Raw genomic sequence first — 25,241 nt, forward strand, 5'->3', positions numbered from 1 at the left:
GAAAACAGCAGAAAAATCCCCATCCCCTGAGCACAGCAGTGAAGAAGGAGCGTGGATCACTTTAATTAAAAACAAGCTGGATGTGGATAAAGCTATAACTATCCCATGCTTTTTTTGTAACCACTGAGCAGTTAAGTGATTAGGTAAAATAACTGCATAGATTTTTAAAGCAAGATATAAATGGATGACATAAATGGGTTTGATGGGTAAACAGGTTTGATGAGTAATCATAAATGGGTTTCATTAAACTCTGCAGACCGATCGTTCCTGCAGTCAGCACAAGGGCGCTAGAATAATGCATTAGAATATTTGAGCAAAGTACATGATACATGGAGGGTTTTAGCTTAAATTAATATGAGCCGTGAATGATAGCTTTGCCTAGCGGGGCCACTAAACCCATTTGTAGTTGTAATACTACTGGTCCCCACGTTCATTTACTACTGCTTAATGTTCACATTCTTGATTGATTTATCTGTATTAATGAAAAGCAGTATTAATGAAATCCTTATAACAAACAGCAACTGTGAATTATCTCATCCTGTGTAAAAATCAGTATTTGCATTATGAGGTGTAAGGTGAGGTCAGAATTTACACAGAATTTAAAAGGCTTTACTGGTGCTATCATTCATCTTAGCTTTTGTACCCAATCACTATGACATCAACAAAAGAGAGAGTGAGACAGGAAAGAATCAATGTGGCAGTTAATTCCATTCACATTTCAGAAACTGTGACGTATGCGTAAAATTAATTATGGAATGATTAAGACAGGTGGTCTGCTAGAATTTGTGTGCAAGACACTGACTTCATTGGTATGTATTTGTGAGTTTGAACTTTCTAGTCCTCCACACAGAGACTGTGGAGAACTAGACTTTTAAATTGACTGAAGTAATTTGAATGGAAGGCACATTGCTGTGGTCGTGTGGGTTTGAGGCTGATACCGACCTCAGACCTGATAAGACCTCAGCTAATTGGAGCCGGAAACTGACGCGCACACCTGTCAGCTCACAATCCACAAATGAAATTATTTTCCAGTCTCAAAAATCATGACATCATAGGTCAAACACAGGCAAATTGCTATTATGTCATGCAAACACACTGCAAATTCAAAATATATAAGAAGAAGAAAACAAAAAATATTTTAACAGGATTTACTGTATAACTACAGAACTAAATACAATTTGAATACATCAGCAGCCCTCTGACTGACATAATCTTAACAAAATTGGAATTCATTGAATTTAAGTCTTTCAGTTTGAACCCCCATATATTCAAGAAATATCATTCAGAAACATATACCCCCTCAAACTGATATGTCAGTGAAACCTTAGTGGTATGAGCTGCTATTTTGTGGGCATTTCATGAACACCAAAATGAAGTCAAATCTCTTACATGGCCTCTCTACTCACTGTATCTAAACAATCTGAAACTTTTTTACAAAGTTCCACAGTGTAGTGCGAAGTATACGTCCACCTCCTTAAAGAACTGAAGGCTTTTTATTATTGAAAAAGGGTCCAATTTCCCACAACACACTTCAGGTGTTGTGAGGATTAAAATGTTCTAAAGGCAGTTGATATGAATGTATTGATAGGTGTTTCTATTATGTTCACCTTCTAGCACATAATCTATTACATATATTGAACCATAAGCACATATTATACAGCTCTTAAAAATAGTTTTAAATGTCTTTGAGTCTTTGAGACAATAATGATGGCCTATTTAATTATGACAATACCCCACATCTAAGTAATTTGTGTAATCCGATTTATGCTATGCTCACCAGGAAAGCAAAGTCTGAACTAAATTCTTTTTTTAAGGTCTTCTATACCCTTTACAGAAAACTGAAAATGTTTTAACACACATTTAGAGATTTAAGGATTTTTCACACTTCATAGCCATCTCATTCAAATCTCCCACAAAAATCACTAGGACCCAGGGATCAATACAGGAGTTTCATAAGTGACTTTTGTCCCTCTTTGTCTTGGCTCATATCTTGCAGAAATTAAAAGTTAAAAAGGACCTATTTGTCATAATTTTTATATCAAACATTTCTCTGATATACAAATCTTAGCTGTTGTAGCCTTGGGTCAAATTCACCATGGTCAAAGAGAGTTATTTTTAATCAAGGTCTTTTTTAATCATCTATGTTTCAGAATAGTAATTAAAGTTAGAAAAATCATGAATATGATAAATGTGTGCAATGGGGCTGAGCGACTGGGCAGGATGCAGGCGTGAGTCTCCAAGCAAAAAAGCTAGAACACAAATGGTAAAAATGCTAATCTAAATTGCACTTTCAATTATATGAATGAACACATCCAAATACAGCAGACAATCCAAACAATAATGTGTCGCAGTTGCTCTGCACTCAGGAAGCTGCGGAGAAGGACTCCACATCCCAGGATTGCATGCCAATTCGTTACATCAGATCATCCACCCCTGCATATTGATCAGCCCCACCTGAAATTATATATATAACTACCTGTCTGTCTAGCCTGTTGTGAAGTATCATCACTTAGTTTCCAAGTTCTAACTGATCATATTCTAGTATTCTCCCTTTCTGTGTATTGATTGTATTGCTTAAACTATGTTTCTGTTCTATCTCTGGTTTTTGCCATTTTGGGTTGCTCCTCTGGATTTTGAGGACTTGAGTTTTGTCAGTCTAGTTTATGATTCTTTGATGTTGTTTGGAACTTTTGTTATAATAAATAACTGTTAAATAACTATAGTCATATATATATATATATATATATAATTCAGATTATGTTGTAATTTAAGCACGTATCCAACAAACCAATGACCTTACTGTTACTGTTACTAGTGGCATGCACCCTCATACTTGCTTGTTCCTTGTTTTCACCTGTTCCTTTTTCACTCCACAGTTAGCATATATACATAATCTGAATTTCTTGTGCATTGTGTAAATGACCAACCAGAGCAAGTTCATTTGCCTCCCATAAAGCTTGATCTTGAAATTTCCACAGGTAAAAAATATCTAGATGTCAAAGTGACTGAATTGTGATCCCTATAACTCTCAAATGAGACTCAAGCATCTAGATACCACTTTATTTTTATCTGGTCCTTTATAGATTATTTTAAAATCCTGAAAATAGCATCTGTAATTTTATCATGAATGAATCAGCGGAGAGTTTGGAACAGTTCAAGGTTCAGACACCAGCAGGCAGACCTCAACCCAAAACCCAGTCCGAACTCTATCGCTCACACATGCCCTAATCCTGACCCTAATCTTAACTAAAGTACAGTGATGTCAACAACAGCTATATTGTCTATAACATGTTATTGAGTGTGCTAAGATGGTATGTATCATACCTGTTACATGTTCAGTGGCTTCTCAGGTTAACATCTACCGGTATGTACTTGGTTGCTCCCAATAAAGTGAAAAATTACTGAATTCGTCAGATTCTAAATAAATCTTATTTACACAGATAATGAAAATTTCGCAGAATGTACTCAGATTCTTCATTACTGATTTAATTGATATGTTAATGACAGCCTGTTGAGTGTTTATTTAATCTAAAAAGGATGAAAATAAATACTCAAAATAAAGTGTCATTTATATACACACACACACGCACACAAACACACACACAAGCACACAAACACACATATACACATACACACAAACGCACAAGCAAACACACACACAAACACACACAAACACACACACACAACACACACACATACACACACACAAACACACACACACACAAACACACACACAACACACACACACGCACAAACACACACACACACACACACAACACAAACATGCGCACACAAACATGCACACAAACACACACACACACACACAAACACACATACACACAAACACACAAACACACCCACAAACACACAAACACACACACACAAACACACGCATACACACACAAATACACACACACACACACACAGTTATTGAATTTTATTGGTGTTTTTAATAGCCATTCATTATCCTTTTCTTCATATATTAGCATAGCCAAATGTGTCTTGTCTCTGGATCACTGGTTTAACTTGTTCTCACGTTTTCCAGCTGCTTCAACTATGGGAATATGTTATGTGCATACAGGTGCACTTATCCAGACTGTCTCATTATAGCTTTGTATTAGTAAATATATCACATTCGATAAATATTTTCATATACAATAACTATATTATTTGAAGGTTCAGCATGTGTTTCGTGGGGAAGGCATACACCTGAAATGAATACTTCTAGTGTGTCTGCTGGTGTATGTGCTAGTATGGTAATGGAAATGCTGTCCCCAAAGTGTAAAATGATATTTGGAGCCCAAAAAAATTTTTTTCACCTTAAGGAAAAAAGAAGGCACCAAAACGTATAATAGGGAGAAAGTGGCAAGGGAAAGGCAGACATTTTCAGTCTCACAGTCCAAGTTTTCTCTTTGAATAAAGGGAACATTTCTCTGCATTTTTGCAGTAATTTCAAACATGGTTTATTCCTTAGCAACTTTTAATGACTGTCATTTCTCACCTAATCTATCCTGCTGTACGTAGGTGAATATTAGCTGATCGCTAGAGTGCAGACAAGTACGGTTTCAAAATCAATCCAAACAATGACGCAAGCAAAGCACAGAACCTCACATTTCTCATTCTCTTGCCCTCTGTCTATTGTGTTCCCTCCAATTATCTCTTTCCATCATCAGGTGAACGCCTTCCTGTCATTTGTGGTTCCCATGGTGCTGATCTCTGCCCTGAATGGAGTCATTGCCAGCCAGCTGCTGCGCATGTTCCGAGAGGCTGCCCAAGACAGCCGCATTTGCATCGCTGGGGGTAATGCCACCATGCTCAGTGTTGCCATGGAGCCCAACCGTGCCCAGTCCCTGCGTCATGGCGTTATGGTGTTACGTGAGTACCTATACGAGTTATGAAAGTAATGTGTAACTTACACAGATCGAGGCAAGGGTGACAGCTTTCATACTGCTGGTAGCTTCTCCATCAGTTCAGGTTAACTCTAACTGAAGTGTGTGAGATAAAGCTACCCCCACACTCACTACCATCTGGCCTTGGGAGTAAGGGACATAACCCAAACCCTCAGACAGGCATTTGAGATTCAGTGCCTGCCTCACCAACACCTTTCTATCGCTGGAAAGTTGTGAATAATTAACTGAATGAGATAAAAAGCTAGCATGACTGAAAATTCACAACATGATAACCACTAAAGCAATTTCCTGCCTTTATAAGAATATTCAAATACATTGTAGCTATACACGTCAGCAGCTTTTACTGTCTTCTCGTACACACTCCAGTCATCATTAAAATTTAAAGATTACTGAAGTGCAGATTGTATATAAGAATCTGTAAACCATTATGCATCCACTGGCTTCTATTATCAAGCATATAGTTCCACAGGGATTATGGGGGCATGATGTCCTGTGCTGTCCTCTGCTCTCCTTTGCGCATTGGTTTTACTAACAGTGTGTGACCTAAATGTGTGCCATGCCTGTATCAGGAGGCATTGTTCTTAAGCTTTCCACACCACAGGAGATGACATTTACTTAAGACTACTGTGCAACACCTCTTACTAAGAGGAAATGACTCAAAATAATGTGCTTTGTTCCTCAGTTTTCCGTGAACTTTGAGCCCATCTAATGATGAATTATTCATAAGGCATTTATGCGATGATAATAATGCAGCTCAGACTTGAATGATCTGCACTTGTGTGTGTGTGTGAGAGAGTGAGAGAGAGTGTTACTTTTTACCCTTTTAACTGATAATAAATATTCCAGGCATTTATTCAGTAATACATGTTCTGTACATTTACTCCTAGACCCTCTCGACATGTGTATATGAGATCATAATCTCCAAAATCGTCTATGCTGCTCTCACCCCTTAGTGCTGTGCAGTCTGCAGGGTCACAGAGTGGCGGCGGCTACGTGGGACATCACAGTTACGATCACTCCCCTGTCAGTCAGCCCCACGCCATGAGCCCCCTGAGATTGTAGATCACACAAGCACAGACATTTCCCTGCTCCTGCATGTCTCTTAGCGAACAAGGCGTTCCAGCAGTGGTGCAAATCTGAGGCCAGTAATCAGCATGTGAGATTGTAATAAAGAGTAAATCTTCGAAGGCGACAAGCCCAGAGTGCCTGCGTAGGATCACAAAGTGCAAGAGACGTTTTTATCTCTCCCCCCATTTATTTAATACCGCCCTACTCTTGCTTCCACGTCTCTCTAAGTGGATTTATACAAAGTGCCGTAAAAGAGAGAGTCCCCGGAGAGGTTTGGCGATTAGCTTTCTGAAGAAACCTTGGATCTCATACTTGAATTTGATCCAACATAGGCACTCTTCAACTACGGCACCAGTGAAAATACATACATACATATATATATATATATATATATATATATATATATATATATATATATATATATATATATATATATATATATATATCACAAATACAGTTTTGAACAAACATCTATTGCTACTCTACATCTCTACACTTTTATCTACAGTGCACATATCCTCTTCAGATATGTCAGATATAAATCAGTTTTGGGTTTTTTTACATTTTTACTTGCCCTAAAAATGACAAATTCAAAAATGAGAGAAAAGAAACGAAAAAAAAACAAGAAACTAAGATAACAGAGAAAAAGAACTCCTTAAACTGAATAGGAGGAATATCGAGTGGCAGCTGATAAACCAGGGCAGAAGCCATGATGTGTGTGCTGGGAGGCTCTTGCTGTGTCTTGGAACATGGTCAGATCCATCTCTCTATGTGAGCGATCGCACACCGCGCATCACACAAAGACAATGGCATTCTTTACTGATCACGATGAATAAAGAAAAGCAGCTGAAAGTGTGAGGAAGAGCTGTCTCTTTCAAACGCTAATAGAGCTGCCAGAAAGAAACCTACCTTATTATTTTTAATGTTCTAGTGCTATTTCTACCACAAATTTACACTTTAAGTGTCCAATAAATCATTCAGACTATGTTTAGCTTTTTAAACGCAACTAATAAACATATGTCTGAAGCACGCAATCAATGAATTCGATTTAAATAGGCATAATAGCAAAAACAGACAGTCGTTCTTCAAATAATGGCATTAATTATACAATATCATGACACTGAAACTAATGAGAGGCAAATTATCTCATCATTTTGAAATCTATGGTAATGAAGTTTCAATGGCCACTTAGCCTGTGCCGTCTATTACTCTTTTACAGTATGCTCATATAATTATCTTACATAACTTCTTAAGTGCTTTTTATAGTTTTCCCATCTAGTCCACATACTTGAGATGCTTTGATTAGAGATGGTTCAAAAGCAAAGGTGTACCTCTCTTGAGTTTCCATGCATGGAGAAGACAGCCAACTTTCATCTCAACAACTTTTCAACTACATTTCTTTGGTTAAATGTTACGTTACATGTTGGTTACATAAAATAGTGGGCAAGTATAGTCCACATATTTGGCTTTCTTTTTTTTCAGCTTTTCCCAGCTGAAAATCCAAAATGCATGAAATACATGTGGGCTATATGGATTTAAACATTAATTGATTGAAATAATTTGTAATAAGCATGGGATAAATTAGTGTACCCTTGGGAGATGTAGGTCAGCTAGGATGTGTATATGGGTCTCTCCCATGATAGACAGCTACATACTACATGTCATACCCACTTTACAGAGCATGATCAGCAGAGATATTTCGCGGTTTGGACTTGTTAGCTAAGATTATATCACTAGGAATTCAGACCTAGAAAGTCTTGGAGAGCACTCATGGAGTTTAGCTGAAAGTACTTATTGTTTATGTGAAGGCAAATGTTATTATTTAAGGCTAGTGTAAACACACTGTCTTTAAATTAAATTTGGCCTTTGTTTTTGGTAGCGTTAAATGGAGGTAGATATGAAGTGCCAAATGTTAAAAGCTTTTTGTCTTTTTGTCTTAGCTCAATTTCTGTAGATTTAGACAGCAAAAAGTGTTAGTACTCACTGAATAATTTTAAAAATGTTTGAAAAATTACAAATATAAATGTTATATATAAATGTAATTGCTTAATGTAAATATGAAATGTAAGCATAAATGCTAAATGTAACTTCAATATAAATGTTTAATGCAAATGTTAATTGTAAATGTAAATTTTAAATGTATGTATTTAGAAAACATGCTAAAAAAACTGCATAGAGTGTTTGCATAGAGAGGGGGGTAACATTAAAAGGCATGTGAAACTCTACCAGGAGCAAATGGCAGCAAGACACATTAAAATGGAAAATTTGGTCAGTCTTCATATTGTGCAAATGTTGCCATATCATATATTGAGTGAGTGGCACGTGAAACTCTACCAGAAGCAAACAGTAGGAAATAGTGAATTTGGACACTCAGACTACAAATGTGCCCATAGGAGACATTGAGCAAGTAGTTGTAGCAGGGCTTAGAGCTGCTCTATAGAGAATCAGACCACTGACAGACGCTGCATTAACATACACAGTTAGGTTTAGATTCTAAACACACGTTGGACGGTTCAGACACAAAGTTATTCGCAAGCCAACCAAATTTAACATACTGTCAAGTTAGTCAAGGATCCATGTGACCCACTGGCTTGGAAGAGCTTTCTAATGATGTCATTTAACTCGTACAGAAATTAGCTATTGCTTTTTAAAGTGAAGCCAGTGATCTATATCCTAGATATAGATATACTAGACTTAGCTAGCAAGCTAAGCTAAGCGGCATTAACATGAGCTTAACAACAAAGGTCTCTGTGATAGATTGACAGTAAACTATCTGGGTGGCCAGCTAATAATGTTATGTTTTAACCTTCCTTTGTGCGTTCAGAAAGAAATCTTACCCAAATTATGGAAGTTGATGTCCTTCCGATCCACAGAGCGTCAAACCAACCCTGAAGTGTGGACATTAATGAAGCTTCTGTAGGTGGTCTAATGCCCTGCTGCAACCACTCGCTCAATATCTGCAATGGACACATTTGCAGTCTAATTGACCGCATTTTCCATTTTAAAGCTGTCTTGCTACTATTTGCTCTTGGTAGAGTATGTGCCTTCCAATGTTACCATCCCTTTCTGTGGAAAAACAGCTATAATCACAGGGGTCACACTTTTTATTTATATATATATATATATATATATATATATATATATATATATATATATATATATATATATATATATATATATATATATATATATATATATATTTGCATGTTTTCTTAAATATATTCAAATCATAACTTTACATTTTACATTTAACATTTATATTTAAGTTACATTTATCATTTATATTTATCATTTATATTTATTATTTATATGTGTAATTTTTCAAACATTATCTGAATACTAACACTACTTTTTCTGTCTAAATGTACGGAAATTGAGGTACATATTTAAAACCTGTCAGCTGAAAAAGGGTAACAAGCATTTGGTGTCCAAGACACACACATAACTAAACAAATATATTTCCATCTGTGAGACAAACAGGTGACTCTTTAGAGCCGATATTGTGGCTTCAACTACTGGATGTGGGAATGGACCAGTCAGGAGAGAGAGGAGCATAGAGAGGACTTTATGTGATTAAGACTTTATGTGATTAAAAAGCAAATGTGGTAAATGGTTGTAATGGTTGATTTGTATGTCTTGTGTCTTTTTAGTTTAATTAGTGTATAGGAAATATGTCTACACTCTGTGATGTGAGTGCCTTTTGGGTCTCCCTCATTTTCCCCCTTATGTGAGCCTTGTTAATGGTTTTTCTGTTAGAATAAAGTGTTTTTCTGTGGGCAGAAATGTCTTCTTTTGACTCTTCCTCAGCACCACTGCTGTAATATAATCTTTTACAGCCATTGTTCTGTGATATATTATTATTATTTTAGCCCTCAACAGTTTTGTAGAACAAATAGTTTAGCGCAGTGTTGCCCTGTATCATTTTAATAGAGAGGGCCAGCCAGAGAAAAGAGCCCGACTACTCTGTGTCTCCAAGCATCACTGCTTCTTAGGGAAGGTGGCTGATGCCAGTCCCTTCTGAAGACCTTGCAAACCAAGCTAGACCACTCCATGTGTTGGGGAGGGATTTCTTATGTTTCTAAGATGAACAGAAGAAGGAAATAAGCAAAATAATAAGTCTACCAATGTGCTTGTGGATATCACACACACACACACACACACACACACACCACACACACTCACATACACCACATACACCACACACACTCACACACACACACCACACACTCACACACACACACACACACACTCACAGACACACACACACACACACACACTCACAGACACACACACACACGCACACACACACACACACTTACACGCACACACACTCACACACACACTTACACCCACACACCCACACACACACACACACAACTCACACACACTCACACTGCTTTCACACTGACAGAAACAGCAGTGGCCCATAACACAAGAAGTTAGTCTGACCTCTAGTCAATAGCAGGTAAGCTATTGTGATTGTTAGTAATTATAACAATTATAGTGATTGTTCTCTTAAGGCAATCAAAGCAGCTATGGGAGTCAAACAAATAAGCAAACAAAACTGTATGAGAGTATAATGGAGAGTGTACTTCATTTACCTTTGGACACACTGATTATAAACTATATGTGATGTTATAGGTAATAACAAGTTATGATGTTATATAACTGGTTATACAAGTGTCTTACCTATACAGGGTTTTCCAAAGTTGTTTAGCCTACAGTCATCTTCTCACATGAATAAAGTCCTTATCCCATAAGAGCTCTGTGTGTTTATGAGGCAGAGAGAATGAGAAAGGAAAATAGTAGATGTTGGGTAACAAAAACTAGTACTATAACCTGAGACTATAAGATAAAAAACCTGTCTGTATACTATAACCTGAGACTATGAGATAAAAAACCTGTCTGTATACTATAACCTGAGACTATGAGATAAAAAACCTGTCTGAATACTATAACCTGGGACTATAAGATAAAAGACCTGTCTGTATACTATAACCTGAGACTATGAGATAAAAAACCTGTCTGAATACTATAACCTGGGACTATAAGATAAAAAACCTGTCTGTATACTATAACCTGAGACTATGAGATAAAAAACCTGTCTGTATACTATAACCTGGGACTATAAGATAAAAGACCTGTCTGTATACTATAACCTGAGACTATGAGATAAAAAACCCGTCTGTTTACTATAACCTGAGACTATAAGATAAAAAACTTGTCTGTATACTATAACCTGAGACTATGAGATAAAAAAACCTGTCTGTTTACTATAACCTGAGACTATAAGATAAAAAACCTGTCTGTATACTATAACTTGAGACTATGAGATAAAAAACCTGTCTGTATACTATAACCTGAGACTATAAGACAAAAAACCTGAGACTATAAGATAAAAGTCAGCTAAAAAAAGTTAATGTAATAGAAGGAAATGCAGGTTTATTTATAACACATTTTGTAAATGAAATAAAAAAAGAAATGATACAAATGTATAATAGTTCATACAAATCAAGTGATTGCAAGGATTTGCTGAGTCCATTGCACCATACGGCGTCTGCTTCACTAAGTTGTTGTGCATGATGATGGTAAAAAGTAAAATATGCACAAGTGTTCTGAGAGAATTGAAGAGCTTGCATCAACTGATGAATATATGTCCCACAGTAAAGTCTCTCTTTCTGTATTTTAGTCATTAACTGACATCTATCATTCCTTTAGTATTACAGTTTGGGCATCAATAGACCAGCTAATGCCATTTCATTAGTGCTCTAAGAACAAACACATCTTCTTTGCATTAAATGTTGCCCACGACTGCAAATCAACATTAATTTTCCATTCCTTTTAGTTCTTATATTGTTTGCAATTAGATCTTCCATATTTAGTATTCACAAGCGTTTCATGGCAAAGGAATTGTGCTTGGAAACATGTTAACCTGTTTCTTCTCCATTCCAGGTGCTGTGGTTATTGCTTTTGTAGTCTGCTGGCTGCCATATCACTCTAGACGCCTCATGTACTGTTATGTCACTGAGTGGACAGAGTGAGTATTTTCGCAATCTCATATAGACTCTACACTGGGAAACATCCATTATCTTCTTCTGTAGTATATGCCATTCTGGAAAGTCACTGCAACTATTATCAGTCATTACAGACTGAATCAGTATTGCAAACTATGACTGGCAATTCAGTGAATGTGATTAAGTTTATTTTTAAAAGCTTTAAATGCTTAGGGTAAAGTTGTTGTGTGTAAATGCATTGCAGATTAGAGACGTATAGAGGAATGGCTGTCTTTGACTATGTCAGGCTGGAGCTTCTTCAAAGCAGCTGGAAACAGAATAGCCAAAACAGAAAAAAACAACATCTCCAGGAGCATGAGAGTTGTTTTCTTTGATATTCAAGTTGAACTTCAGTTGCACACTAAAGCACTCACAACATCAGCTGCACACTAAAGCAGTTACATGGCCCTTCTACTGAGCACTATACACTTCCTGAAACAAGGTTTTTCATTTTAGTTTCTCTTCTATTATCTCCAGCACACAAGAACCTTAGAGCTGTGAGTTGACTGCGTTCTGGTGTTCCTTTGACAGGATGTGCAGGCTGTCAAATAATGGCCTGGCTAATGTGGCTCCGGGGAGGTTCCTCGCGGTGTTTAGTAAATGGACTGTAATTCCTCCATGTTCTCTGGTCTTGCCTCAGCCATCACTACACGGCTCCCCCACAGAGAGCTTATCTTCTAGGCGACCATATACATCACAGTAGCATTCCCTTGCTACAGAACAACCCAGATCATTTTGGTGGAATGAAGGAAAATCTTATGATTTCTATCAATGGCAGGGAGCGGATTTATGCCGATGTCTGCAGAGAGCAGTTTCCTCACCCACCAGGACATTAGGCTCATTGAGCTTGTTCTGGTGATGCATATGAAGAGGGGTGAAGATGAAAATGTGCCCCATATTTGATGCTTAAAGGAAGACAAGCTGTAGTAATATGTATAAAATCTTAATCACAATTGTATACCTAAGAATAATCTAATTTTATGCTGAAAATAATTTTTTTAGTAATAACTATATAACTAAACATGAAGTATCCGGGTCCTTTAAAGGGTTTAATTTTTTTGAGATAAGGTACAGTATGTTAGTGTGACACCATTCCTAATATAATGTGACATGGGGTTTTAATACCATTCTCACCTTAGACTGCAATCTGTTTTCTTCAGTCCAACTCAGCACGGAGATTCTTTGGTAGAACTCTGCTCTGACATCAGTTTGAGGCACTGGAGCACATACAAATATATCTTCATTTCATTCAAAGAAGATTGTTTATGTTAGTTTGAAATTAAAACAAGAGATACTTCTGCATGGAGGAGCATTTCTGTATAGTTGCTGCATGCAGAGCTATTGATGGATGGCTTCTGTCTGGTTTTCAGAAGAAGTCTTTGGCTGTACCTTTGTGCTGAGGCAAGGTGGTACTTCTAATGTTTTCAGAAAGAATCAAAAGGGGGGGGATAAGATCAAGTCAAAGTCATTCCACAGAAGAGAGAGAAGGGAAGAAATAAGATCGAGTCAAAGCTATTCCATAGACTAGACAGAGGGAAAGAAATAAGATTGAGTCAAAGCTGGGAGGGGAATGCAACAGACTATTAAGATGAAGCTGTGAAATGAGGAGATTTCTCAAAAGCCTAACCCAAACATATACGCCAGCATCTAAAGCCACACTCATAGCCATCAAATTCCTGCAGTGCAATTGTGCCAAGCTGGTGTCAGTCAAACTAAATCCATGAAAGCTCAGGGTGAAATGAATGTCCATACTTCACAAAAACAAATATCTCTGAAACGAAATGCCAGCACACTGCAGAACCCATTTATTTGGTTTTTATTTTGGGATGTCATGCTCAAATTGCCTTCTTTGGATCTCGCATTTTAATGAAGATAGAGGCCTGGACTTTTTAAAACACATAATTACTTCTGTTCGAGCAACTCTGCTATTGATTTTCTCCTGTGTTTTAGAGCATTACTGTGTCACATTTTGAGATAGACCTACCCTTTTTTGAGAGAGAGGGAAGATAGTTGTTTCCTGTGTGGTAGCCTTCCAGTTTTTGCTCAAGAGAGTCATCTATATCCCAATCATTTTTTGTCTCATTTGACAGTTCCTTGGCATGACATCAAAGTGATGTTTGTAGGGTGCCCGTTCTTACAGAGCACAACAATGTTAACAAATATCCTCTTCCAATTTCTGTTTTACTGTGGGTTTTTTTTTTCAGAAATCCTTTTGTAACCCTTTCCAGCTTTAGCTTCTGAGCCCACCTAAATTCTAATTTGAGAATTGCCACAGGGCACTTAGGATACCATATTGCATCATATTACACTTATATATACCTTAGTACCGCAGGGGGGAAGCATCCTGTGCTCCTGTACTTTTTTTTTAGTCACAGCTCCACCATACGTAAAAAACATATCAGCAACATTTCAAAAAACCATCAAACAAAACATTAGCTATGTACTTGCCACTAATGGCGCAAACAGAACTGATCAGGCTCTTCTACACACTTTTCTCGAGAGAACTGTGTGAATACATAGTCGAGTCCATTATAGAAAATGGGTTGCTTACTCTACTGATAAATGTTACCACATCCATGAAATTAGCTGTAAGGTCCTAAATCAATCTCAAACCACTACTGGAGTGAAGCTCTTCTTTAGCCAACATAACAAAACAAAAAAAAATGTGAAGCGTGAATAAAATTTGAGGCAGTGTATATATAAAACTGAAGGTAGAAATTGGAAGGATGAGTCACCTCTATATGAGTGTGTGTGTGTGTGTGTGTGTGTGTGTGTGTGTGTGTGTGTGTGTGTGTGTGTGTGTGTGTGTGTGAGAGAGAGAGAGAGAGAGAGAGAGAGAGAGAGAGAGAAAGAAAGAAAGAAAGAAAGAAAGAAAGAAAGAGAGAGAGCACTTTTCATAAAGGCATTCTTTATGAGAGGGATAATAAAGAACTGAATTGTTTTAAATGTGCATATATATTTCTGGACAACCATTCAAAGGTCAAATAATAAGAAAAAAAAAAAACCAGAATGGAGAATAAAACTTCTTCAAAACATGTACAAGGATTTAACTTGCATTGCTCTCTGGGTGGGAAGGTTAGCCTTGTTCCTCTGTTTCTCTCCATGCCATTTTAATGCAAGACAATCACAGGCATCTTTTAAGCCATGCATACAGAACTGGGAAATTCGCATTCTTCTCCAAGTTCATTCATCTGGAACATAATGCTCTTTGGGTAGCATCTGGACAAAATGCAGTGGTGGGCTTCATAGGTCTCAAAAGAAGCATGTATTAGCATTTATGCTTCCATATGGTGGTCAGACATCCAGGCTTAGGCTGGATATTCCAGGTTTTCCAGCTCTACAGTCTTACGTCCAACAGAATACCTGGATGGACACCTATTTGTCATCCTGAAATAAGCTGGTAGTTGCTTTCACCCATATGTCCTCCTTAAAAAATAATAATATTAAACTTTAATCATATCACACTTTTTTAAACACAGTTTACAGTGTTTTATAGACAATATATGATTCATAGAAGGATAATGAAGCTTTTTATATCCTGGCATCTGTCACATCAGGAAGGTACTTGCCAAAAATGAAAAGATTATGATACAAAACAATGTAATAAAGTTAAATATTATTGATTTAATTAGAAGACTAAAGTTAATTAAAAGAACAAAGGAATATAATACTACTACTAAATAATAATTATTATTATTATTATTATTATTGTTATTATTATTATTATTATTTCAAGGACCTGACACCGAATGCTCCCCTTGCCACTGGTCACGTGGTACAGCCCACCACGTGCAGTGGGGACACACAGTTTGTCTCGTTTGTAACCACACCTATGTTGTTTAGTACACACCTGCATCTGGTTAGTCTCGTTATATCTGTATGTATTTAAACCCCTGTTGGTGTGCACATCCATGTCAGTCATTGTTCGTGTTCTTGTTCACATCGTTCATGGTAGCCCTATTTATGTTTATTTTATGTGGGAGTGCCACTGACTTTTTCGTGTGTTAATAAATGTCTGTCTCCGTTAAGACAGTCTGTACATTCTGCTCCTTGCCCTGTGGCACTGGGGCCATTTGCAGGACTCAAAGATGCTTACAATAGTCAGAACAAAAGAAAAGACATTAAAAGACGAATAAAATTACACATATAGAATACAGGGCATGGGCAAGAGCTGATGAAAGAGGAGTTTAGGTATGAAAAATATTATATGAAAGGGCAAAAAAAATATTTCTAAGGATAGATTTGAAAAGAGAGAGTTGCAGACTGTTGGACCAGGCCTCCAGAAAAAGTAGGATCACAATAGTTGCGTAGATTGGAGGAAGGAACCGTAAGCAGCCCAGCTGAGGAAGATCTGAGAGTGTGAGTAGGTTTGTAAGGAAGGAGAAGATCAGACAGGTATGAAGGAGAGAGGTTATTTAGAGCTATCTAGGTGAGTAGGAGTATTCTGAATTGAATATGGAAATTAAAAATAATTATAGATGCATCAATATAAAGAATTATGTAAAGTAAAATAATTATTTTAAATTAAAGATATATATTTAAAAAAATGCTTTTCAAGGAAATAAAAGTGCAACTGCATCAAGTAACACAAAGGGCATAATGAAAAACAAAAATAGTCCCTGAGTTTGGGGCTATGATAGCAAAAAGCAACCTCTTTAGTCATCTGGTAGGTACCAGCTGCATGTTTTTATCAGCTGATTTGAGCGTCCTTGAGGTTACATGTTTCACAATCATATTGTTGAGATATAGAGGGGCAAGAGACACTTAAAAGTCAGCAGTAGTATTTTAAAGTCAATTCTGAGTAAGACAGGCAGCCAGTGCAACTGCTTAAGGATTGGTGTGATATGTTTCCTTACCTTTGCAGGTGTTAGGACTTTGGCCAAAGCCTTCTGAACCTTGAAATATTGAGTTCTTGGGGAGACCTGCTAACAGCTCACTACAGTAGTCAAACCATGATGGTACTATTAGTTGCCATGAGGATTCATCTGACCTTGGCTATGTTACAAAGATGATTGAGCACTGTTCTTGAGCATTCAAAGCGTTTAAAGCTTAAGTCATAGTCAAATGTGATGCCAAGGATTTTGATATAGTGTTGGGCCTTAACTGATAGGGACTCCAGTTACGTTACTGCGTTAGTGGCCTCATGACCATTCCCAGTGATGATAAATTCCATTTTGTCATTGTTGAATTGGAAATTATGACTGATCCAGGACTTGATGTCTTCTAGACAGTTAAAAATCAAGTCAATGGGACATTGAGTGGCTATGGACATTAATAATGTGTGTGTCGTTTGCATACTGGTAAAATGATATATTTATTGAAGAGAGAACACCTCAATAATCTTTCCGAAAAATGGAATATTAGTGATCAATCTGTATTGAGGTTAGTGGTGTCTATTCTTTTTAGAATTTTTTTTCAGTGCTCATTCTAGAATTACAGTAGAGTGATTCTCCATTGTTCTTAAATGGCACCTCACAGAATCATCTAAAAACAAGTAATATATTGGCTACTTTAGCACAAATCACATCTGTGACCCTTTACAAAATGTCACTTAAACATAGTGTAAAAATAAATATAGTTTGAACTGCTGTGGTTAATGCCAAACATGTGGAACTGTTGTGCTATGCTGAAACCTTTTCTCATTTATTCGGTTTCCAGGCTGTTTTGCTGATGACTGATTATACCTTTTATAGTCAATGTTGTAACCTTGATCAAACATTTGCCTGACATCTCGGAATATTCTATTTCTCACTAGCTAACTATTAGCGCAGCTTCTGCTGACGTTAAATTTTTGTTTTCTATAAATCTAATATATACTGTTTTTGAGGTACCAGGCAGACCTTGCAGCATATTCTGTTTCTGAAACTAAAGGGTTTTTTTTCTTCCACAGCTTGACAAGTGTTGATTTTTAGCACTGTAAAACCTCTAGTACTAGACAGAATAGCAATAGAACATACATATTTACACATACATCAGTAAGATTCTTTATATATATATATATATAATCTGTCTTCCTCCCAAGGACTCTCTATAACTTCTACCACTACTTCTACATGGTCACGAATGTGCTGTTCTACGTGAGTTCAGCTATCAACCCCATCCTGTACAACCTGGTCTCGGCCAATTATCGTCAGATCTTCTTCTCCACACTCCACTACTTCTGCTTGCCATGCCGACGTAAGCGGCAAAGACACGTGTTCAACAGGCATTCCATCAGCATCTGCAGCAACCAGACCTTCTCCACCAATGTCACCAAGGAGACTGTTTACTGACCAACGACAACACTCCAGCACTCAGATACACCCAAGAAGGATTCTTATTCTTTTTTACAGTGCCAGTTCCTAGAACTTTCAGTTTATCTAGATGTTGCAGACTTTGAAAGACAGTGATTAAGTGTGATTGAATCGGCCGACATGAAGTGCTGTTACCAAATGTAATTTACAAATATAAAAAATTTGACAAAATTCGGAAATGTTTGTTACATTTTAAAAGGTATTGTGTAAGTACTGTAAAATGTATTCAATGTGCATTATTAATACAGGAAACAAATGTCTGTATTACAACACGTGAAAAAGAACAATGATCTGACAATCAGTAAGGTATTATTAATAGTTATGTACTATGGTTGTGTGGATGTAAGTGGATACCCCTGCTACATACCCCCCACCCCCCATCTCTTGTTAACCTCTCATAATTAATTTAACAGGAACTAAGTACATAACTTTTTCCTTTCAGGATAAGATTTATAGATGGAGGTGGCTGACCCTTTGCTGAATTATTGTGTGATTTTCTTTGAAGGGTAGCCTTGTAAAAGGCTTTTCAATTAGATATGCCACAATGTCTCACTTGTCATCACTATTCAAAGTTAGCTGGCTAAGGTAGCATGTGTTGTTTTACTAATAATGCTTAACACCTTCTTCAGAATGTTCAGAAGCGCCAGCCTGTTATTGGCCAGCTCTCTGAAAATTTAATTGGTCATATTTCCAGTCATTTAACTAATAGACGTACATTACAGAACCTTTCAAAATATCACCATAAAGGGCACATAGGCACATACACATCAGCAAGACAGCATACTGATGAGTCATTTTAATTAGTTTTACCACTTTCAGATAGAAATGTATCATATAGTATCTAAGTATATGTGAATTAGCTTATGTGAAGTAGCCTTGATAGTTTTTATTTTGTCTTATGAAAGATGTTTATGTTACTTTTTTTGTCAACATTTTGTTACTCCTAGAAGAGCCTGAATGTACAAATGGACAGATTACCAAGATGTAGCAGACTACAAACACTAAGTGAAGTAGATGTGAATGCAGGATGATCTGCTGGTAGATGTGAATGCAGCCCCAAAACAATCCCTACTGTGTCCATCATATAAACAAAGAAGCTGATAAATGCCATAATTGAGATGCTTGGCTACAAGTTAGAGGCCAAGATAAAGGCCAAATGGAGAGAAGTCAGCCAGATATCAGAAATGCAGAAAGGCACCTGAGAAGTACAAAAAGCTGCCCATATCTGAGGCGTTGGAAACTGCCAGAGATACACAAGTAGAAGCAAGGAGAATAAACAGGATGTTTTCTATCCAAAGTGTACTCTCAGTGGCAGGGCAGCAACATAAGAACAGATCCACCAAAGCTGGAGACTGTAAACTGGAAAGGCATATGGGAGAAGGACATCACCATGGAATCCTGGGTACTTTAGAATCCCACAGGCAAATGGGAATCATGAAGAAGCCACAAGGAAAAGCAGCAAGTCCTGCAAAGTCAGCTGAATGGGAAAAACAAGTTCCGAGCTATCAACACCTATGCCCTGCCAGTCATCTTCAAGTGACAATGTGCTTAGTGAGTACCTCAGATAGTGGCTGATATGTAGAAATCCTACAAATGGCTCAGAAAGGCTGGATTAAATAACAGCACAGAGGCACTAATCATGGCAGCACAGTAACAAGCTCTAAACACAAGATCAGTAGAGGCTGGGATCTACCACACCAGCCAGGACACTAGATGCAGGCTGTGCAAAGATGTCCCAGCACATAACAGCGGGATGCAAAATGCTAGCAGACAGGGCATACATGGAACGTTATTACCAAGAGGCTGACATAGTGTACAAAAACATCTGTGCCAAGTACAGGTTGGATGTTCCAAGGTCTAAGTGGGATAAGCCCCCAAAGGTTGTGGAAAATGACCATGCTAAGATCCTGTGGGACTTCCATATTCAGACATATTCAATCAGACATAGTAGTGGTGGACAAACAGCAGAAGAGGACATAGTGATAGATGTAGCAATCCCAAGTGATTGCAACATCAGAACCAAGGAACATAAAAAGCTAATAAAACACTAAGGGCTGACAGAAGAGCTGGAATTTATGGAAGGTGAAGGCAACAGAGGGGCAGTGATAATCGGAGCACTAGGGGCTGTGACACCAAAACTGGGAGAGTGGCTCCACCAGATCCCAGGAACAACATCCAAGATCTCCATATATATATATATATAGTCTCTCTGCATTTTGTCACCCTGGTAACACTGTGTAACAAGGCAACACACTATTGCTGATACTGAAAGCAGGGTGAGGAAGCTAGTTATGGGGTCTACATACATATTCCTCAATTTCTAGCCACTTTCCTGCATCAAGAACTGAAAGACATATTATTTTTCAATGAACAAATTGCCAGAACATTAATGAATGGGGACAGCGAGTCACACCATCTGACAAAGCTGACTGGGTCTGGATCAGTTTGCTGCTGCACTTCACATCTAACTGCCACAGTGAAAGACAGTTTACATTTACCTGATACTTTCATCCAAAGCAACTTACAATTACGAGTGAGTACAACTTGAGCAATTGATGGTTAAGGACCTTGCTCAAGGGCCCAACAGTGGCAATGGTGGGGCTTGAACCAGCACCCTTCCAATTAGTAGTCAAGTACCTTAACCACTGAGCTACCACTACCACTCTTGCTCACATGTTTCAATCCTGGGGTTTGTGCTGAGAGGGAACACTGTGGAGCTGGCGCTGGTCCTAGCTGTGATGAAAACCTCATTACAGCCATTTGTCAACCTGTAGCAAACATGCAAATCCGTCCGTTTAAAACAGCATGGGATTATTCCACTAATGGATGAGAGCTGTATGTGAGCAGACAGGGAAGCCAGTTAACTCTGAAGCTGACGTGTAGCCTTGTTTTAGTTGGGAAGCTGGTCAGCAGAGAGGTTGGATAAGGAACCTGAGAAGCTGCAGGTCAGTGTGTCTACTCAGACAGAGAGAGAGAGAGAGAGAGAGAGAGAGAGAGAGAGACAGAGAGAGAGAGAGAGAGAGAGAGAGAGAGAGAGAGAGAGAGAGAGAGAGAGAGAGAGAGAGAACCACACAGTATGGCGTGTTTTCCATTTTTCCATGCATGTTTCTTCCCTTAGACCAAAGTGGAAGAGCAAATGTGTGTCATGTGTCTATCTGTCTTTGTGATAAAAGTATGGGTGTGTGCCTGTCTCTGTACTGGCTTTGTGTTGCATCTCTGCTTGTCTTGCAAACATGACATAAAATGTTTCCTTTAATGGAATATGTGGCGAAAAAACACCATATGAGCAAATCATGGTGATTTAGACTTTTGTTTTCACGTCTTTGCTGAACAGTGATACTGATTTAGCTATTATGAAATACCATTGAAAGAATGTGCATGTTTGTATGTTTTTGTTTTATAAATCCATTATACTCTCTGACAGACAAGCTGTTTTCCTCCCACACAAGTTGCTTCACATTGCAGGCTAATCATAATTCATAATTCCATAGTCCTTATTTTTCCATTAAGATTGCAGCAAAGTCAAATCTGGGAAGCCTCCTGTAGCAGTTCTGAGTTGAACACTGTGGAGCTTCTTGTCATGATGATTGAAGTAGCGTTAGCAAACCAATCTGCTTTAAGTCTGCTGCTTTACAACAATCTGTTCAAACCATCTAGATTATCATCAATAAAATTGACAACATATGGAATACCAATTGTTGTAGAGGCATGAGAATGTAAATTATTTGTTTTTTTTATTTTACTGGTTATTGGTTATTTCTGTAAACTTTGCATATTATGTGTGCTATTATCTAAAAAACTCATTCAATGTCTATGTACCAGTCAAGTTATATTTTACAGTATATGATATTTGGTTGTTTTGCTGTACTGCACTACAGATTTACCAGATCATAAATTTTTAATTATTTTACTTCCACAAATACAATTTTATGGAATAGTTTACATGAGTGAAATGTGAATTACAGTCATGAAATTTCACATGAAATTTCATTTTTTAATTGCAATTTCTACCTAACACCTAGGCAATGATTTAATGTTAACAGAGCTGTAACATATCTATAGCTATATTCTGGCATATGTAATGTTTATAATGCATTTAGACTTTGTGTGTGTCAGTAATGAATATTTTTACCTGCACTGTTAGTGATAATTGTGGTTGATGTGAAGAGCTCTGAATAGCTCAATAGCTCTGAGTTTTCATAAAATGACCAAAATACCACTTATCTTTTTTTGTAATTATATGTTGCCTGTGGTTTTTATAATTTGGGGGCTTTTTCTGTGCTTCTGCAATAATTCTCTGTATTGTTGTGGTAATCTGCTTTTATTGAACTCTATAGTGCACTCCATAAGTATTTGGACTACAACACAATTCTTGTCTTTTCAGCTCTATACTCCAGCATGTGACTATATTAGGTGCAGAATGGATGAACCATATTGCAATCATCATTCAGCAAACATTTTTTAAAAATATCACCCCTGTTTTTAGTGGACCATTAACAATTGCATGGACTAACATATGTCATAGCTTTGGTACAAATCTTTGACATAGTGACTAGCTGACGGTTTCTTCTCTGCTCTGCTAAATTTGTAATACAAGCCATTTTTAGTTTGGTTTATGGGAGGGGTTGGGTTTTTTTTTTCAGTTTTGTCATCAGTGAGTGAAGTGCATGGAAACTGGAGTTCGGGCTGGGTGATTAAATGGGCGAGGCAAGAGCATTTTACGTTTTGGCCCTTAAAAACTCCATAATTTCCATAATCGTCTGGGGTCATGTCCCTGCTGTAAAGTGAAGTGCATCCACTAAAGCATTGAAAATGCTTCAGAATTGATCCTGCTGCTACTATTGCCAGTCACATAATCAATAAAGACCACTGAGTCTGTTGCACTGTCAGGCATTCTTGCCAGTGGCACCAAATATTTACAGATGAGTTTGGTGCTTCGGATCATGAGCTGTTCCTTTTTAACTCCACACTTTCCTAATTTCATCATTTTGGTACATGGTAATTAATAGTTGTCTTGACACACTTAATGTTTTGTATACATCTTTAGTAGATGTCCACAGTGAATGCCAATTTTGATTCTATGGTATGAATCTCCATCCAATTTTCTGGAGAAATATCTTTCTGCAGAGTTTATAGAAAGGTATATACATTTACATTTACGGCATTTAGCAGACGCTTTTATCCAGCATGACTTACAAATATGCTTTGTCATTTACTCATAGAATATATCCTAGTACAGTACAGTAAGTTAGAGTCCAACATACCAATGAGCTAGAATACTGTAGAATACAGGGATCAATGGTGATCCCTAGAAGTACAAAATACATAAGGTCTATCTTAAACAATGATAAGTGCAATAAACAATAAGTGCTAGAGTTTGTTAAACAACATAAACAGTACCCTACAATCAGTACTAATTTAGTCAGTCAATATGGGAGCAGGGTCAGTTGTCCTTTAAATATTCTGCAATTAGATGGGTCTTCAGTCTGCATTTGAAGACTGCAAAGGGCTCTGCAGTCTGAACAGCACATGGGAGTTCATTCCACCATCTTGGAGCCACGACAGAAAATATGCTCGATGCTTGTCGTCCATGAGACCTGAAACAAGGTATTTCAAGCCAAGCCGTACTTGAGGTTTGAAGTACTCGAGTTACGGATCGGGCTTTGACCATTGACCTCATATATGAAGGGTGACTCACAAAAGTATTTTCTGTAAACTCTGCAGAAGTTGTTCCTCCCCCCACTGAAGGTGATCCAGGAAGGAGTCAGGGAGGAGGAAGGGTACAAGATTTGTCTGGGAGAAAACAGGGAAAAGTGTTAGTATTAAAAGGGAAAAATAAAGGCAGAGGCTTGGTTCAGGCATGGTCTTTTTCCAAATTTTCAGTTATTTCAAAACGTGTGTCATTGTCCATTTACTTAAAAACTGCACTGCATGATTAATTAACAAAATATCCACATTATTTTCATTTCAATTGTGACAAGATTTGTCTTGTATAGATCAATAAAGAATTTGACTGAGTATATTAATGTTTATTAATGTGATGATTCCTGTTTGTATTCCTTATCCATCTTTGACTCACCACAGCAGAGGAAGCTTCTTTCTCACAATTGCTCAGGGCCCTTGCTAAAAGTTGCTAATAGGTCCCTTGCTCATTAAATTACCATAATTTCCATAGATAATAAATTAAGGCATTGTACACACATGCACACACGCATACACACACACACACACACACACACACACACACACACACAATAGAACTTGTGGGGATTGACCCTTAGCACATTGTTGTGAGGAGTGTTGGTCCCTACAAATTACTGGGAGACTGTGGTGTAATGAATGGATGTTTCACTGAGCCACACCTCCACAGCCATAAAGAGTACTGTCCAGCTCTCACATACAATGGGCCAGTTGTTCTTGTTTCTGGATGTGCCTGAAAGCCAGAAGCTTGTGGCTGATAGAGTTCACTGTGCTGTTCATTAGCACAGCCAATTCCTAGGGGAAACTCAAAATATCTCACACAAGCCCATCTTCAGAAGGCTTTGACATCTCTGTCAATAGCAATCCCATGAGTCTGCACCAGCTGCAGGGTAACCTCACAACTGAAAAATAGAAAAGGCCAGCATGTCTGTATAGGCCCACTGTAGGCACCATGTCTGTTGTGTCACACTTCTCCATAGAGAATGCATTTGGACTTAAAAATTCAAAACAGGTCATCACAAATCTATCACTACAGTTACATCCCTCTCTGTCTATATGTCAATCTAAAATCATTGGTAAAATCAGATTACATCGCATAGTAATAATGATTTAATTAAATATAAATCAATTAATAAATTATAATTAACTCCTCCCTCAACATTGGCTATGTATCTAAATCATGAAAATTAGCAGTTATCAAACCACTGATCAAGAAA

General features: G+C 37.5%; 1 protein-coding gene across 1 annotated transcript in view; it reads left to right on the plus strand.

The window, feature by feature from the left end:
* The window catches only part of ntsr1 (neurotensin receptor 1 (high affinity)), a 38,837-nt gene extending 16,747 nt beyond the window's left edge, over positions 1-22,090 (plus strand). The window contains exons 2-4 of the mRNA XM_027007017.3: positions 4,674-4,875; positions 11,931-12,015; positions 18,054-22,090. Coding sequence (XP_026862818.1) covers positions 4,674-4,875; positions 11,931-12,015; positions 18,054-18,303 — 537 coding nt within the window. The 3' untranslated portion in view covers positions 18,304-22,090. The remainder of the gene's footprint in view (positions 1-4,673; positions 4,876-11,930; positions 12,016-18,053) is intronic.
* Positions 22,091-25,241: the final 3,151 nt, after the last annotated feature.

The sequence above is a fragment of the Electrophorus electricus genome, chromosome 24 (assembly GCF_041902795.1).
Source record: "Electrophorus electricus isolate QZ-2024a chromosome 24, ASM4190279v1, whole genome shotgun sequence".
In the NCBI taxonomy this organism is placed as follows: Eukaryota; Metazoa; Chordata; class Actinopteri; order Gymnotiformes; family Gymnotidae; genus Electrophorus; species Electrophorus electricus.